At 43.1% G+C, this 19,402-nt stretch overlaps 1 protein-coding gene across 3 annotated transcripts in view; it reads left to right on the forward strand.

Moving 5' to 3' along the window:
- LOC115153997 (SH3 and PX domain-containing protein 2B) overlaps positions 1–19,402 on the forward strand; it is a 59,428-nt gene that overhangs the window by 15,052 nt on the left and 24,974 nt on the right. For all 3 annotated transcript variants that reach the window (XM_029699743.1, XM_029699744.1, XM_029699745.1), the window contains exons 3-4: positions 5,536–5,611; positions 9,987–10,063. In XM_029699743.1, the coding sequence (XP_029555603.1) occupies positions 5,536–5,611; positions 9,987–10,063 (153 nt within the window). The remainder of the gene's footprint in view (positions 1–5,535; positions 5,612–9,986; positions 10,064–19,402) is intronic.

The following is a 19,402-nucleotide window of genomic DNA, read 5'->3' on the forward strand; positions in this document are numbered from 1 at the left end:
TAGACAGGGTGTTGGAGCGATGGTAGAGAGACAGTTAGGGTGTGGCTCCCCGCTAGACACATGGGAACAATTACAGCGTGTGTGGGGTATTCTCTCTCTGTCTCTCTCTCTCTGTCTCCCTCTCTCTCTGTCTCTCTCTCTCTGTGTCTCTCTCTCTCTATCTCTCTCTCACTGTCTTTATCTCTGACTGTCGGTATTCCAAGTCTTAAAGTAAAAGGAGGATCTGTGAAACGAGGCATCTGCCTCTTTAGCCAGACAGATGGTTGTCATGTGTAGTCAGTCAGAGGTCTTTTTCCTCTGCCTTCTCTTTGTTCGACAGAGGAAGGAGTGGTGTAGTTGGAAGTTTGATGTAGAGCTAGGATCAATCAGAACCTCCCCTAATTGCTGTCTACAGGACTGGTATTCTTAGTTCCCTGCTGATCTTTTCCTTTTCTCCTTTTTCTTCACTAGTCAGTTCTTCTGTTGCTTTTGTTGGGTCACATTTTTAGAAATAGCTCAGTACATTTTCATTCCATGTCATGGATATTATTGGGTCTATTGGGATATATAATGATTTAGTTAAAAAACGAATTAAGATGTACACTTCAGTTACAGATGTAGGATCTTAATTTGACCTACAGTGCATTCGGAAAGTATTCAGACCCCTTTTGTTACATTACAGCCTTATTCTAAAATGGATTACATGTAAAAAAAATAATAATAATAATTAAAAAAATAATATAATAATCCTCAGCAATCTGCACACAATACCCCATAATGATAAAGTGAAAAAAAAGTTTTTTTTATATTTTAGCAAATTTATACAAATAAAATAAACAGAAATACCTTATTTCCATAAGTATTCAGACCCTTTGCTATGAGACTCGAAATTGAGCTCAGTTGCATCCTGTTTCCATTGATCATCCTTGAGATGTTTCTACAACTGTGGTAAATTCAATTGATTGTATATGGCTATATAAGCTCCCACAGTTGACAGTGCATGCCAGAGTAAAAACCAAGACAGGATTGTGTCAAGGCACAGATCTGAGGAAGGGTACCAAAAAATGTCTGCACCAAGAGCACAGTGGCCTCCATCATTCTTAAATGGAAGAGGTTTGGAACAACCGAGACTCTTCCTAGAGCTGGCCGCCCAGCCAAACTGAGCAATTGGGGCCTTGGTCAGGGAGGTGACCAAGAACCCGATAGTCACTCTGACAGAGCTCCAGAGTTTCTCTGTGGAGATGGGAGAACCTTCCAGAAGGACAACCATCTCTGCAGCACTCCACCAATCAGGCCTTTATGGTAGAGTGGCCAGATGGAAGCCACTCCTCAGTAAAAGGCACATGACAGCCCGCTTGGAGGTTGCCAAAAGGCACCTAAAGGACTCTCAGACCATGAGAATCAAGATTATCTGGTCTGATGAAACAAAGATTTAACTCTTTGGCCTTAATGCTAAGCGTCACGTCGGGAGGAAACCTGGCACCATCCCTACGGTAAAGCATGGTGGTAGCAGAATCATGCTGTGGGGATGTTTTTCAGCGGCAGGGACTGGGAGACTAGTCAGGATCGAGGCAAAGATGAACGGAGCAAAGTACAGAGAGATCCTTGATGAAAGCCTGCTCCAGAGCGCTCAGGACCTCAGACTGGGGTGAAGGTTCACCTTCCAACACCTTCCAACAGGACAACGATACTAAGCACACAGCCAAGACAACACAGGAGTGGCGTTGGGACAAGTCTCTGAATGTCCTGAGTCGCCCAGCCAGAGCCCGGACTTGAACACAATCAAAGCATCTCTGGAGAGACCTACAGGCCTTCCCTGTAGCTCAGTTGGTAGAGCATGGTGTTTGCAACACCAGGGTTGTGGGTTCGATTCCCACGGGGGGCCAGCACAGAAAAAAATGTATGATATGTATGGAAATGTATGCATTCACTACTGTAAGTCGCTCTGGATAAGAGCGTCTGCTAAATGACTAAAATGTAAAAATGTAAATGTAAAATAGCTGTGCAGCAACACTCCCCATCCAATCTGACAGAGCTTGAGAGGATCTGCCGAGAAGAAGGGGAGAAACTCCCCAAATACAGGTGTGGCAAGCTTGTTGTGTCATACCCAAGAGGACTCTAGGCTGTAATCCCTGCCAAAGGTTCTTCAATAGAGTACAGGGTCTGAACACTTATGTAAATGTGATATTTCAGTTTTTGATTTTCAATAAATTAGCAAACATTTCTAAATACCTGTTTTTGCTTTGTCATTATGGGGTTTTGTTTGTAGATTGATGAGGGGGAAAAACGATTTAATACATTTTAGAATAAGGCTGTAAGCTAACAAGATTTGGAAAAAGTAAATGGGTCTGAATACTTTCCAAAGGCACTGTATATTGTTACAGTAAAATAATATTTTGTCCATTATGTTGCTTGATCGGTGGTTAGGCTATTAGCTGGCAAAAAGTAGGCTACATGAAAAGTGCAATACTGTTAATATAACCGTGTGTAAGTTTGGGTTTTCAGTGAATTTACAGTATGTAAATCACAAAGCTCATCTGCACATTCGGTGCAGAAAAATTCTCAGGAACAAACGATGTATTAAGCTCCTACATCTGTTTAATGATTGTCAGTTGGAGCATATATAGAATTCTGCATAATAATTGACTGGGTTCGTGAAGACGTTTGCATCTCTCAAGAGCTTTCATAGATTTTTCACGTAATAAACATGTTTAAATCTGCTTTAATAGCCACTGGGCATTTGGAACATTAGGTGGAGCTTTAGTTTCTGGAGAGATGAAGGGTTGCATATTGTAGGAAAGCATAGAGGAGAATTATGGATATCATATGAGGAGGGGCAGGAAGTAACAATGTTGACAGTAAAGTAGTCGTATATGACTACTAAGCAGGTAGAGTTTAATGTGATGTTAACGTGAACAGTCAGTGATGTCATTAGTATAGTCAACAGACATGGTGCTATTAATTAACCATGATTGCAATCATGAGAGGGAGTGTGACATGGAGATGGGGATATAACAGTACTGATAAATCATGCCAATAATGAACATGGTATAGAAGTTGCTTTTTACTCTGTGACTGAAACAATCTTCACCTCCTTCATATCCATCCTGTCTTTGCCAAACTGGATCCAAAGTATTGGAGCACTCTGCCATAACATTACCCTCACCTCACACGTCTTCAGTGCTCTCTCTTCTCTGCTTTCTTTGGCTTCAGCCACCTACAGACTGTTATGGTTTCTTTAACTTCCACCGACAGCCATTTGCATTGTGACTATAGCTTTATGTTGAGTTAATTTACACAGCTGCATGCAGACTGTGCATTGAGGTCAAGAGCTCTCTGCTGGTGACTGGTCCAAAGCCATATTGCTGAGTGTCATAGCAACATCATTGCACTGTAATAACAGTGAGTTATATTATACCACTCTCTGTTGCAAGGAATGACACGTGATACTGAGAAAGCTTTACAGCTAACTGTACTGTCTTTTAACTGGTAGTAAGGCCAGTAGTAAGACATGTGTTAGAGAATCAGAGGAAATGCTCCTTCTCTGTGCAAGTCAGATACAAGCCCTTCTAAACAAGCCCGAATCCACCCATCTATTTATCCAATCTCGACTCTGCATGGACAGGGCTCTACGCTGACCCTTTTTTACAAGAAGCATATGTGCGCCTAAGTTGAAAAATGTAGGCGCACACAAATAAATTTGGGAGCGCAATTTAAAAATATTTGAGATATTAAAGCTAGAATCCTTAATTTTTCTAGGTGCTCCAAAATAAAAATGTCAGGTCGCACAGCAATATGCAAGTAAAATGGTCGCACAGCAATATGCAAGTAAAATGGTCGCTCTGTGGAGGCCTGATGGAGAAGACAGGCCCATCATATGCCAGTGTTTCCATATGATGGGCCAGTAGTAATTTTCCACGAGTGCAGGAACCAAGATGCTCTAAACAGACTGTTTCGACATCACCAGCCCCACTGGCCAATCAGATCCCTGCTTGCTGCCCACATCATCAACCTAGTTGAATCATTTTAACTCTAGTCTGTTTTGTTTGTGGAAGACGGAAAACAAAAACATGAATCTACTATTTGTGAGGTCTGTCTTTAATCTATTCTCCAACACAAAGTGAATAATCCCCCCCACCTGACCAGATATGTTTGTTTTAGTTAGTAATAGTATGGAGTATGTATGCCGTTATTTCTTGTCATAAAAACCCAGTTGGTTCTGACACTGACATTCCACTCTAAGTTTAATATAATAGCAAATGAAGAACATTCCTCTTTTCTCTGGCAGCACTTTTGTTCTCTTTGACCCCACTCAGCTTCTGGAGTACAGCCTAGCCGTCACGGCAGACAGATGCCATTATTCTATCAGATTGATGTTAATGTACTTGTTTCGTTTTTTTATCCAGGCTAGTCAATTAAGAACGAATTATTATTTACAATGAGGGCCTCAGTCACTGGTCTCACTATAGGGTGGCTGTCTTGAAAATCATACCTTGTCTTTCCCAGTACCTCTTCATTGACATTTCTCTGTATGCAGAGAAAGAGCGGTGTCCCTTAGAGACCTTTTCTCTTTGTGCTCCATGATATTTGACTCGTAGTTCTGGGTACTAGGCTATAGGCTATTGTGGCGGCAGGTAGCCTAGTGGTTAGAGCGTTGGGCCGGTAACCGAAAAGGTTGCAGGATCGAATCCCCGAGCTGACATGGTAAAAATCTGTTGTTCTGCCCCTGAACAAGGCAGGTAACCCACTGTTCCTAGACCGTCATTGTAAATATGAATTTGTTCTTAACTGACTTGCCTAGTAAAATAAAAATATCAGTAGATATGTAGAACAGTTTTCAGCTACTTTCCTCATTTTAATTGATAGACATTAGAAGTCATCATGCAGGAAGTTCAATAAAGATTTTTTCTGAAGCAACATTGTGCAGAACCCCTCAAAACGGCAAACTGCCGCTTATGGTAAACGTGAACCACCTGGGTTCTGTTATGGTGGACCAGAGAGCAGAGGGTAGTTGATGGGTTGGCTTAGTCAGCAGGCTGGCCAAGAGTGACTGGACTGAACACTCCTCAGTGCGTTGTTGCTGTGCTGAAAGAGAGGGAAGGAGAAAGGGCTTCAAGTTCATTGGCTGACACACCCAGGGGTCTTTTCACTTGCCTCCAGCTGGGGCCTGGAACTTAAAACACAGACCTTCAGACAGGGGGAGGGGGAGGTTATTGGCTAGAGTGTAGGAAAATAACCTATAGCACCGTGGTGGGATCACTGGGAGACAGAGAGAAAGCTGCACACTGGGCTTTAAAAGGAGAAAGGAGAATATATATTTTTTTCACTATGTCAGTGGGCCTTTGCTAACAGGCCACGAAGCATATGTAGCCTAGCTACCTCAACCAAGAATAATTACCATCTGTTGTGTGGATTTCTTATCATTGGCAGAACCAGTCCTTTTAGGAATTGCTGAATTGTAAAAATGTACAAGCCTCCCCCTGCCCCATGCAGTGATGTTGTTGTGTGATAGCAGGTGTTGTTTAACTCCTTGTGTTTTTGCCACTGTGCTTTCAGATGGAGCTTCTGGATAAGTTCCCTGTGGAAGGAGGACAGAAAGACCCCAAGCGGAGAATCATCCCTTTTCTACCAGGTAAGAGTGTAGCCCTTTCCTGCAGTCAATGACTAAAAGAGACACATTTGACCTCATGGGTGGAATGTTCTTAAATGTTTTTATAATTTCATAATTAATGAAAGAAAGAATCTTTTAATTATGCAGTGTTTCTATGTCAAATGTTATAGTTCAGTCTTCTGTGATGTATATAAAGTGTAATATTGGGATGCAAACTCAACATTCTATACATTACAACTCTATATCTGACATGGTACAGGTGTCTTCTTTTTAAGCCCATGACCATGAGTCTGAGGTGTATACTTTTAAAGTAGATTTGTTTAAGACTACCACGAATCAGTCTGTGTGACCCTGATTTAGCTCACTACAGGAAAAGGTTAAACAACACACTGCTACTGACTGACAGTCTCAGCTCATGTGGTACCGTCAACAAAGCAGCAGAGTTAACAGAGTACGAAGAAAGTAAGAGCTGCTACGTTGCACCCTGTGAAATCCACACCTCTCATGAGCTCACTATTTCCCTTACTGAGCACGGTTTTGTTTTTCCGTTTATAAACTGAATGGCAATTTTGTAAATTGCTACTCGTTTTAGTTCCTCCCTCCAATACTGTCCATCAAACACTAAGCATGAGGGGCCCAGATTGAATTAAGATTGGACACACGTATTAGCAACTCTTGAAACAAGACCATTTAGTGTCTCATGAGAGTAATCCATGTGAGGCTTATGGGGAAGCCTCACATGGAGGTCTAGAACTGTAGAACTGTAGAACTGAGAGGGACCGAGAGGGAGACAGAGAGGGAGACGGAGACGGAGAGAGAGATGGAGAGACAGAGAGAGAGAGAGAGGTAATGAGAGGAGGAGACCAACCAGGGGGACTAGACCACATTACTCCCACATTCTTCTTCTCCGCTGATTCATATATTGTTGTAAATGCTTCAGACATGTATGCTCATTGCTCATACATCTGTGAGGAAAGATTAATTCTGAGCACTCAAATCCCAAATAAAATAAAATTGTATTTATCACTTGCTTCATAAACAACAGGTGTAGACTAACAGTGAAATGCTTACTTTCTGGCCCTTCCAACAAAGCAAAGAGAAGGAAAAGCAGAAATAAAAATAATAACACATCTATTGCTTGGCTTTATCCATAGGGTACCAGTACCGAGTCGATGTGCAGGGGTATGAGGTAATTGAGGTAGATATGTATATATAGGTAGGGATAACTAGGCAACAGGATAGATAATAAACGGTAACAGCAGCGTATGTGATGATTCAAAAGGGTCAATGCAGATAGTCCGGTTAGCTATTGGTTAACTATTTAACTAGCTATTTAGCACTCTTATGGCTTGGAGGTAGAAGTTCAGAACCACGTTCAGGTTCTTTCTGTGTTCTAAACTCCCACTAGTTCCATTCCCACAGAGTAGATGTCAACATCCAGGCCTGCTGTTTTGAGTTATGTTTGTCTCCCCTTCTTGAATGAAATGAAATTGAAGTGAGCAGCTCAACATTTTTTCAGGTGGTTCCCATTTGAACTCCTACGTCTTCCCCTCCCTCCTCCCTCCTCCCTCCCCCTCCTCCCTCCCCCCTCCTCTACCCCCTCGTCTTTCAGAACAGGACCAGAAAGACATTCTGTTAGCTGTCTTGTAGTCACAGACTGACTTCTTCAGCTCTTTACAAACTGTGGCATGGCCTGATTTGCACAGCAGATTTCTGTCTGCACTCACAACCACATGGTCAGGGCAAGTCTCAGACCAACGGGCCAATCTGGTCGACTCAGACCAAACCAACAAGACACGGAAGTGGTTTTCCTGTCAGGGCTTGGTTTGTACTTTAAGGCCTCTCGTTTTGTTTTCACTTATTTGGCCTCTTAGGATCAGCAAAGTGGTTCTGTTTGCATCTGCAAAATGTCCGCTCAGTGTTTTCCTGCCTCACCGTGGTTATGATTCTGGATATGAGTCGCCAGTCGACTTCTTCAACGTTGTGAATGAGAACAGTTGATCAACTGTTGACAGAGGACTTCATGATGAATGTTTTTATATCCAGGCTGTCTGGTTGGCTGACAACCTCAGTGACTTTCACAGCAGGAGCTTCTGTATGTCAGCCTCCACACACAGCTTCATTTATTCATATCAGGAGCAAAATTGCTCTTTTGACTTCAAACATGCCAGCTACACAAATAGTTCCATGGAACTGAATAATTCAATGGAACTAAATAAATTGGATCCTTCTATTGTCCCTGTTAAGCAGCCCATATTTATGTCCACTTGTGTAGCAATATCATATTGTACAACCGTTAGGATTGTACAGAGAAATACAAACATTGTATTTTTTTTTAAATTTGACATAGTTCTACATATCTACTGATATTTTTATTTAACTAGGCAAGTCAGTTAAGAACAAATTCTTATTTTCAATGACAGACTAGGAACAGTGGGTTAACTGACTTGTTCAGGGGCAGAACGACAGATTTTTACCTTGTCAGCTCGGGGATTCGATCTTGCAACCTTTTGGTTACTAGTCCAATGCTCCAACCACTATTGTTGTACTTGAGTGCAGTGTGCCAGTAAACATACCAGGCCTTTCTACAGCAACGTATGAACTGGCTGTATTCAAGAGTCAGCATCTGGGACTTCTGTAATTACTAAACACACCTACCATCTATCTAGCCTTTCCTTGGAAATATCTCTTCCCAGCACTCTGCCTCAAACTCAATTCATGAGCCAACTCTGTAAACATTAGTGGTGGAGAATGATTGCAGATGTTTAATGATAGAAGAAACACACTCACTTTTTTTCTTGTTTGGGAGATCAAGATTAACGACTTTAAACTGGGCCATACTTGGTTAGGGAAATATCTTATTGGATGGAGCTAGTCTCCCAAGAGGACAGATTTGTTGAATATTTTGTTGAATATTTAATATTTATTTATTTTTATCTCAGCTCTTAATGATTGCATCCAGAACAAATGAAGATTTTAAAGGATTTATATAATCATCTGCCCATTCAATAGGGACACTACTGTTTCACATGAAAGTTTCCTGTGGCTTTCCTGACCTGGGGTGTCTTGTGTTGAGTAGAGAGCCTGAGAGAAGAGGCTCCTCCCTGTTCCCGCTCTCTCTTTCCAGACTTACAGTCTCTCTCTGGGCAACAAAAGCTGTTTGATACCCAGCTGGCCACTCTGGCCCAGGTTTGAATCTGTACTGTAACAGCAGCAGACATTTTATTTTTCCCTAAGCTGAGCATGTGGCACATACAAAATGGGTGGGAAGTGTTGAGTCAACACTTTTCCCTTGACCCAGATAGCTTGGAAATGGATCCCCTGTATAATACTTATATTTCACTTTGTATGTCTTAGATGTGACCGTGTTAGCAGTCTTAACAAATATCATAAGCCCCTTTATAAGGAGATACAGTCATTTCTAAGATCTCTCTTTTTGACCTGATATTTTACTGGCCTGACTTAATACCTCGGTCCCATAGCTCTGTAATGTAAAGCTCTCAGTAAATTTACAAGCGGGTCCTGCATGGTTAAAGGAGAGAGAGGTACCAGTCTGCTCCCAACTTCCTGCATACCAGAAGAAAACTTAATAGGTTTTCTGAGACCTATTTGTATCCATTTCTTGTTATTGTTCCAGTGACCCAAATCCAGACTCCCGGCGGTGGCCATTTTTGTGGCTGTACGATAAGAACGGAATATAGATGCCATCCACTATATGATAAAGAAGGCCAACAATTCACAGTGCACTTAATGACTTTCATTGTGCTGTCAGAGTTGGGTTATTGATGAGGCCACTGTATTGGCCTAAGATAGTATCTGTGCAATATAATGGACTGGACTGGAGTCTCTACACAAGCCCACTCTATGTAGACAAGTCATTGTCCTTCACAACTGTAACATACATACTGTATGTAAGCCTACTGTTACCATTGCAAATGTACCATAAGATCATTTGTTGGGAATAAAGTGAATCAGTCTTTAGTCTAGATTAGTGTGTTTCTTTAGGAGCACAGTATCAGCTGGACCTTGAAAGGTTTTTAATTAACGTTCCTGAATGGTTAAATGTCCATGTAGCCTACATGTTATACTGCATGGGAAGGTATCCAGTGTAGGCTTTTTAGAAAAAGTCAGTACAGTATATTCAGGAAAAACCGAGTAGTGCAGTTATGGAGTATTTATCACGTTGTATGCCTACTTGTATAATTGCCACAACTACTGTGAATCGACACCATTGAATAGGAAAACAAGTAATGAATACTCATACAGTTTGAGCCTTTATTAAAGATAGTGTGAGGTCATGGTTGAGGACTGGGATAAGAGGGGAGGCTAGAGGGCTGGGTATCTTTGGAAGACATAAACTGTAGATCCTAAAGAATGGTTTTCTTCTTCCTTCCAGGGAAGATCCTGTTCAGGAGAAGCCATATCAGGGATGTGGCCATGAAGCGCCTGAGGCCTATCAACGAGTACTGCAGGGTGAGTACTGGCTCAGCTGGTGGGGAAATTCAGGGGTATTAAAGCTTTCACACTCACCCGTCATGGAAGAAACAACAATAGGGCCCAGGCCTGAATCCCTAACAGCAAGCTAAAACTTAGGAACCGAAAGAAACCTGGAGGGGAACCAAATCCTTGGGTATTTGGACCATATCTCTGTGGTAGATAGAGGTCCAGATTAGAGCTAGGAATGCATCCTTGAGCCTGCTTCCCAGAACCTTCCCTCACATGGTTCAGTTCACAGATCAAATTTGAACATTTTAGTCATTTAGCGTACGCTCTTATCCAGAGCGACATACAGGAGCAATTAGGGTTAAGTGCCTTGCTCAAGGGCACATCGACATATTTTTCACCTTGTCGGCTCAGGGATTTGAACCAGCAACACTCTAACCAATAGGCTGCCTTTCTGCCACCCAAACCAATTGAACAAGGACTCCTGTTGTTTAGAAATCCAAGTATGTGCTCTGTGATAGACACAGCAGTGAGGGCTTTCAGATAGCATGGCTGTCAGAGTGAGACTGTTTTGAATTCCATGCACCCACCAGCTATGATTCCCAGAGGCCAGAGTCACATCTAGTTCCACTGACCTGTCATATCCATTCTCTGCTTCACTTTAGTTGATGTGTTTCTCTATACAAATACCCAATACACTTGGAATGTTGGAAACATGCATATTCTCTGTTTATCATTGCCCAATGGGAAATATAAGATAACGGACTCAGTCATCCTCGAAAATATATTTTCTTCAGGAATTAGACATTGAGGAAACTGAAGGCAGTCTGGAACATGGCTGACTGAGACAAAACAAAGCAGAGTCTGTGTTTTGCTCTTTGTGGGAAGGGAAAGAAGAATCCACCTCTGTGGCGGGCGGGCGGTAGTGGTGCTGTGGTATCACTGTGGGAACCTATCTGTCCACTATGCAGGGCAGAGGTTATGAGCAGTGCTGAGCTAGCCCCAGTCAGCAACATCACCAGGCCTTGTGTTTCATTTTAAAGGGCTGCCCTATAAACTGCCTTTTTTGCCTGGTAACTGTTTTGCAAGGTGGTCATGCTCAGTCATGCTCTTAAAAACAACATATTCCCTGGCATGTTGCAAGAGAGCCTTTGTTTATGAAGCCAGGTCACTGTTGAGAGAGATGGGGTACACATGTCTTGGGAGGGGGAGGCCTAGGGGTCAGGATACCTCAGTGGGTCGTATTGGGATGTACAGGACAGCAGTCAGGGTCAGGGTAGGCAGAGGTCAATAATCTAGAGGTGGGGCAAAGGTACAGGATGGCAGGCTCAGAGTCAGGACAGGCAAGAGTCAAAACCAGGAGGGCAAGAAAAGAGAGACTGGGGAAAAGCAGGAGCTGAGACAAAAACGCTGGTTGATTTGACAGACAAGACGAACTGGCACAGACAGACAGAGAACACAGGTATAAATACCCAGGGGATAATGGGGAAGATGGGCAACACCTGGAGGGGGTGGAGACAAGCACAAGGACAGGTGAAGCGGATCAGGGCATAACAATATGAATCGTTTCAGACTTCTATACAAGGTTATTATAGTAAACTAAATCTGAAACTAAAATGAAAGCTAATCATGAAAAAACTATTTAGGTAATGAAAATAAAATAATGAACAAATCCGTTTGAAAATTTTTAACTATGCTAAAGCTATTATCTTTAGCATTATTAAATTAAAAACATCATGAATTATGCAAAAATCGAATTGGAGTTTTCAAGCTTTTGTGGGGTTTTCAAGCTATTGAAGCTGGTGGGTATAAATGTGATTTTTTTTGAATGGAGGTCATTGAGAGAGTATCGAATTTGTTCAATATAAAATGTAATTGATCATTTGTAATGTTTAGGCTGTTACGAATGTACTGAAACAAGTAGGCACACGTGGCGTTCTGGCAACTTTGAGAAAAACATTGTCTGTCGTTCATAAGCGTATCTGCCCGTTCATTGGCTAGAATGTCTATCTAACCTATGACCTGACCTGACCCATCACCTTATGTATTACTGCCCCCCAGTCTCAAGAAGTTCCATCCCAAAAAACACACCAAAAAACTCTAAAAACCAAGTGACTCTTAGTCTCTAAGGATTCTTTCTGACCCTCACACTAAAACCAAAACTGAAACCAAATAATCAAAAAAACAAATAGAAATATTTTTATACGACTAAAACAAAATCAAATCTAGCAAATCTGGTCTGAAAACGAACTGAAACTAAACTGAATTTCAAATACAAATCTAAAAACGAATAGAAATATAAACAAATATAAAACACAACACTATGCTTCTATTAAATAGAACTTCTGGTCTGCAGTCACGTTTTCCGTTGTTGTGGGTTTCATAGAGGACTATTATATATACAGTAGCTTGCGAAAGTATTAATCCCCCTTGGCATTTTTGCCTTACAACCTGGAATTCAAATGGATTTTCTGGGGGTTTGTATCATTTGATTTACAAAACATGCCTACCACTTTGAAGATGCAAAATATTTTTTATTGTGAAACAAACAAGAAATAAGACCCCAAAAAAACGGAAAACTTGAGCGTGCATAACTATTCATCCCCCCAAAGTCAATACTTTGTAGAGCCACCTTCTGCAGCAATTACAGCTGCAAGTCTCTTGGGGTATGTCTCTATAAGCTTGGCACATCTAGCCTCTCTGATTTTTGCCCATTCTTCAAGGCAAAACTGCTCCAGCTCCTTCAAGTTGGATGGGTTCCTGCTGGTGTACAGCAATCTTTAAGTCATACCACAGATTCTGAATTGGATTGAGGTCTGGGCTTTGACTAGGCCATTTCAAGACACTTAAATGTTCCCCTTAAATCACTCAAGTGTTGCTTTAGCAGTGTGCTTAGGGTCAATGTCCTGCTGGAAAGTAAACCTCTGTCCCAGTCTCAAATCTCTGGAAGACTGAAACAGGTTTCCCTCAAGAATTTCCCTGCATTTAGCGCCATCCATCATTCTTTCAATTATGACCAGTTTCCCAGTCCCTGATGATTTAAAAACATCCCCACAGCATGATGCTGCCACCCCCATGCTTCATGGTGGGGATAGGGTTCTCGGGGTGATGAGAGGTGTTGGGTTTGCACCAGACATAGCATTTTCCTTGATGGCCAAAAAGCTCAATTTTAGTCTCATCTGACCAGAGTACCTTCTTCCATATGTTTGGGGAGTCTCCCATATGCCTTTTGGTGAACACCAAACGTGTTTGCTCATTTCTTTCTTTAAGCAATGGCTTTTTTTCTGGCCACTCTTCTGTAGAGCCCAGCTCTGTGGAGTGTACAGCTTCAGGTGGTCCTATGGACAAATACTCCAATCTCCGCTGTGGAGCTTTGCATGTCCTTCAGGGTTATCTTTGGTCTCTTTGTTGCCTCTCTGATTAATGCCCTCCTTGCCTGGTCCGTGAGTTTTGGTGGGCGGCCCTCTCTTGGCAGGTTTGTTGTGGTGCCATATTCTTTCAATTTTTTTAAATAATGGATGTAATGGTGCTCTGTGGGATTGTCACATCCTGACCCTTGTAAGAGGTCATTTTCCATAGTAGAGTGGTCAGGGCGTGACAGGTGGGTGTTTTGGGTGGTTTTGGTTTTCTGTTTCTATGTGGGGTTTTCTAGATTTCTATTTCTATGTTTTTGTTTTCTATGTTTTGGCCAGGTATGGTTTCCAATCAGAGGCAGCTGTCTATCGTTGTCTCTGATTGGAAGCCATACTTAGGCAGCCTGTTTTTCATGTGTGGGTGTGGGTAGTTGTTTTCCGTTTTGTCAAGTGTACGTTACGGAACTGTTGTCGGTCGTTTGTTGTTTTGTTGAAGTGTTTTTTTCATGAAAGAAAAGAATGAGCACCTTACACGCTGTGCCTTGGTCTCCTTTAGGCGACCCATGTTACAGAACTACCCACCATGACTGGATCAAGCGGCGTGCCCGGGCAGAAATGGACACCTGGTCACATACGGAGTGGGTGGAGAGGAGGAACTGGACTTGGGGCCAGGTAATCGATAGATATCGGAGCCTACCTGGGAAAAACGAGAGGCAGCCCCAAAAAACATTTTTGGTGGGGCACACGGGTAGTTTGGCTGGGCCAGGGGTGAGGCCTGAGTCAACTACCCGTGCTTTTTGTGGTAAGCATGTGCCTGCCTCTCGCACTCTCTCTCCAGTGCGCCTCCATAGCACAGTAAGTCCTGTGCCTGCTCCTCGCGCTCTCCCTCCAGCACGCCTCCAGAATCCAGTACGTCCTGTGCCTGTTCTTCGCACTCTCCCTCCAGTTCGCATCCATAACCCAGTACGGCTGGTGCCTGCTTTGAGCACTCGGTCCTCAGTGCATCTCCCCAGTCCGGTGAGACCGGTTCCTGCTCCACGTACAAAGCCTCCAGTGATAATCAATGGTACGACGCCTGTAGAGATGATCCATGGCACTAAACCTCTAGTGATGATCCATGGCCGGGAGCCTGTAGGGATATTCCATGGCACGAAGTCTGAAGAGGTATTCCATGGCCCGGAACGTGAAGAAATAATCCTTGGCAAAAAGCCTGGAGGGATTATAAATGGTGCGGAGCCCTTTATTACTGCTGCTGGGAGGCATCACTAGGCGTCACTAGTCCGGACTGATGCCTCCCAGTCCAGAGCCTGCGGCGACGCTTTTCCGTCCTGAGCCTCCAGCGACACTCCTCAGTTTGGAGCCTCCAGCGACGCTCTTCAGTCCGGAGCCTCCAGCAACGCTCTTCAGTCCGGAGCCTCCAGCGACGCTCTTCAGTCCGGAGCCTCCAGCGACGCTCTTCAGTCCGGAGCCTCCAGCGATGCTCTTCAGTCCGGAGCCTCTAGCGGCGGTCTGCAGCTCAGAGCCTCCAGCGGCGGTCTGCAGCCCAGAGCCTTCAGCGGCGGCATGCAGCCCAGAGCCTTCAGCGGCGACATGCAGCCCAGAGCCTTCAGCCCAGAGCCTTCAGCGGCGGCCTGTAGCCCAGAGCCTTCAGCACAGAGCTTTCAGCGGCGGCCTGCAGCCCAGAGCCTTCAGCGACGGCCTGCAGCCCAGATCCTCCAGCGGCGGTCTGCAGCCCAGATCCTCCAGCGGCGTCCTGTAGGTCAGAACCTCCAGCGGTGGTCTGCAGCACAGAGCTTCCGGTAATGATCTACAGTCCGATTACTCTGATAATGATCCACAGGCCAGTGTTACAGAAGCGGAGGGATCTGCGGGCGGAACGGGGGTTACGCCCTGAGCCGGAGCCACCTCCGTTGCTGGAGGATCGGAGGGAGAGGAAGGTTCTGAGTGTAGCACATGAGCCGCCATAGACTTTTGTCACCCTCCCTGCCCTCCCTTTGTGTTTGTGGTTGTTTTTGTTGGGTTTTGTTTGGGTGCAGTCAGAGTCTGCACCTTTTGGGGGGGGGGGGTACTGTCACGTCCTGACCCTTGTAAGAGGTCATTTTCCATAGTAGAGTGGTCAGGGCGTGACAGGTGGGTGTTTTGGGTGGTTTTGGTTTTCTATGGTTTTTCTAGATTTCTATTTCTATTTTTTTGTTTTCTATGTTTTGGCCAGGTATGGTTTCCAATCAGAGGCAGCTGTCTATCGTTGTCTCTGATTGGAAGCCATACTTAGGCAGCCTGTTTTTCATGTGTGGGTGTGGGTAGTTGTTTTCCGTTTTGTCAAGTGTACCTTACGGAACTGTTATCAGTCGTTTGTTGTTTTGTTGAAGTGTTTTTTCATTAAAGAAAAGAATGAGCACTATACACGCTGCGCCTTGGTCTCCTTTAGACGACCCATGTTACAGGGATGTTCAAAGTTTAGGATTTTTTTTATAACCCAGCCCTGATCTGTTCTTCTCCACGACTTTGTCTCTGACCTGTTTGGAGAGCTCCTTGGTCTTCATGGTGCCCCTTGCTTAGTGGTGCCCCTTGCTTAGTGGTGTTGCAGACTCTGGGGCCTTTCAGAACAGGTGTATGTATACTGAGATCATGTGACAGATCATGTGACACTTAGATTGCACACATATGGACTTTATTTAACTAATTATGTGACTTCTGAAGGTAATTGGTTGCACCAGATCTTATTTAGGGGCTTCATAGTAAAGGGGGTGAACACATATGCACACACCACTTTTCCGTTTTTTTTTTTTTTAAACAAGTAATTTTTTTTAATTTCACTTCACAAATTTGGACTATTTTGTGTATGTCCATTACATGAAATCCAAATAAAAATATTTTTATATTACAGGTTGTAATGCAACAAAATAGGAAAAACGCCAAGGGGGATGAATACTTTTGCAAGGCACTGTAGATCTATTAACATCCTCAATACAAATGAAGACATTGAAGTAAAAAAATCTAAATATCAAAATGTGTTTTATTGTCACCTAAAATGTACCTGAAATATGTTTTAGGTGTTGTTTTGAAATGTGTTGTTGTTTTACAAATACTTGAATACAACTCCTCTCTTCTCTGTCTGAGGGCTAAAAGGGAAATGTCCAAAGTGTTCAACTTCATATTTACCATCTCCAGCACTAGGAAGTAGAACATTTTACAAATGTCCCTTTAACAAAGTAATCAGGTAATACTGTAGCTTTGGATAATTCAATGTCTAGCCCTACGACCACCTGTATAGTATGATGTATCGTCTCCTCAGGCTCTGTTGACTGTGTTGGTGGCTTGCCCTTTATCAGCTGCCCTAACCTGTATGATATACCCTACTACTCACACTGCTTCTTGTTAGTGAAGTGACAGGTGAATCATCCACTCCCTGGCCAGTCAGCCCCCGCCCTGGCTCTTTAAACCCCTGGGTGCGGGACTTTGAAGGGGGAGTGGGAGTCAGATCAAAGGTCTGTGGTTCTGCCAGGTCACGCTGGCTGGTTTGTAGGGATGGGGGTGGGGGGGGCTGGTCAGGCTGACAGAGGGAAACGTAGGTGTTTACTTTATGGTTCCTTTCATGTTTGGCTCGGAGGATCACCATTTCACCTTTCTGTCAAATTCTGAGTGAAGCATGAACCTGACTCACATGGAATTCCCCATGCTGGAGTTTCTGCTTATAGGAAAGGAGAGGTTGATGCCTGGAGAATATATAAGTTTCAAGTATCAACCTTCTATTTTATTAGTCGTATGTACGGGAAGGATGCACATAGTATACATCGTCCAATGAAATACTTACTTGCAGGTTCCTGCTCAACAATGCAACAACAATAAGAAATAATACAAGATAAGAATATGAACATAAAGTAAGTGGCTCAGTGGAGTATAATACATATTTTAGCATAAGTATAATTCTGGAAGCACAATGTATGCTCCAATATTTACTCCAATGTTTTGGGGAAGAGGGGATTGGGATTGGGGAGCAAGTTAGATTTTATTTAACTTTTTATTTAATCAGGGGAGCCCATTGAAACCAGGGTCTCATTTTCAATGATATGTAGTCCATCTGAAACAAGTGTTTAAATTGTGCAGTATTTAGCTATCATAATTGTGTGTGTGTGTGTGTGTGTGTGTGTGTGTGTGTGTGTGTGTGTGTGTGTGTGTGTGTGTGTGTGTGTGTGTGTGTGTGTGTGTGTGTGTGTGTGTGTGTGTGTGCATCTGTGAGTGAGTGCATGTGTGCTAGGGTGCAGAGAATCACAACAGGTGGTCAGTCCAGTTCAAGTGTTCAGCAGTCTGATGGCTTGTAGGTAGAAACTGTCTCTGAGTCTGTTGGTATCAGACCTCATGCCCCGATACCGTCTGCCCGACGGTAAGGGAGTAAACAGCTGGTGTCTGGGGTGTGTGGGGTCCTTGATGGTGCTGCAGGCCTTCCTCAAGCACCGGTTCCAGATGTTCTGGATGGACCATATACAGTAGGGTTGCACTCAAGTTGTACGCTATTACCGCTATTGTACCTTATTACTGCTGTTGTACCCTATTACTGCTGTTGTACCCTATTACCGCTGTTGTACCCTGTTACCGCTGTTGTACCCTATTACCGCTGTTGTACCGTATTACCGCTGTTGTACCCTATTACTGTTGTTGTACCCTATTGCTGCTGTTGTTCCCTTAAATCTATCACATCCCACAACTATCCCAGACTATGTTTGGAAAATTAATAAACTTTTATACTATGGGGGATAGTAGATTAACATAGGCTAGTGCTTTTGCTGTTCGTTAGACCTACTCATATTGTTGGCTGATGAAAGGTAAATGTGGACAGTTCTTCCAATATCTTCCATATGTGTCTCGTAATTAGATACGAACGCTCGCAGTTGCATCCCCGATGTGTCTGTCTTCACCTGTAGCCTGTGAGAAAAACCTGATCACGTGACGGAAAGCCGTGTGAGTGAGAGGTGTTTCGGCACGCAGCCGGGAGAAGGAAATTATAATTATTATATTCAGCCCAAGGGCACAACGGCCACTGGCCACAAAAGGCATGGATTTTTTTTAGGGGGCATTATGGCCACACAGAGGGAAAGCTGGGAAATTCGAGGCATTATCAAATTGCTTGTCAAATTGTGAATGAGAGACTGATTAAGTGTGTGCAGCCTGCGCAAAAACCCAAAGCAGAGCTCATGCCTTTCATGCGACTTTTTTCAAATCATCATAAGTCGCATCATGCAGCCTTAGACTGTATTAAAAATCTAAACGAATAGCCCAACATTTGTATCACAACTAAAGTTACATAAACAATTCTAAATTAAGCACATAGGAGTACCTGTTTCTTTGTTAAACGTTCAACACAGAATAGCCGCATGGCGCACTCCCTCAAATAGTTTGGAGAAAATATCCTTTCTATTTTATTCAGCTATGTTCAATTGTACTCTTCATACTATAAAATAATGTCAAGGAATTCTAAGCAAATCTTGTCTGCTAAATGAACTAGTGTAGCCCACAGCCACATGGCAGATCAGGGCCTAACATACTGTAAGGACAACTCAGAGTATGCTATTCTGTTCTTCTGAAATAGACTACATTTTCTTCATATCATGTTTCTTTAGACTTGTCTAAAATAAATAATGGATTTATTATTTATTAGACTTTTTAAAATGTAGATGTTCCAAAGGTCTGCATCAGTGGCTTGTAGGCTGTGCGTGGAAGCCAGGAGATGCTAAATGTGTTTATGTTAATTAACGGTCAATTACCGTGAGACCGGCAGTTATTTGCTTGACAATCACCCGGATGACAAAATTTCATAACCATCACAGCTCTAGTTGTACCATATTATTGGTGTTGTACCCTATTATTGGTGTTGTACCCTATTATTGGTGTTGTACCGTATTATTGGTGTTGTACCCTATTATTGGTGTTGTACTCTATTACCAGTGTTGTACCCTATTATTGGTGTTGTACCCTTATTACCGGTGTTGTACCCTTATTACCGGTGTTGTACCCTTAT

This window comes from Salmo trutta, chromosome 19 (genome assembly GCF_901001165.1).
Source record: "Salmo trutta chromosome 19, fSalTru1.1, whole genome shotgun sequence".
In the NCBI taxonomy this organism is placed as follows: Eukaryota; Metazoa; Chordata; class Actinopteri; order Salmoniformes; family Salmonidae; genus Salmo; species Salmo trutta.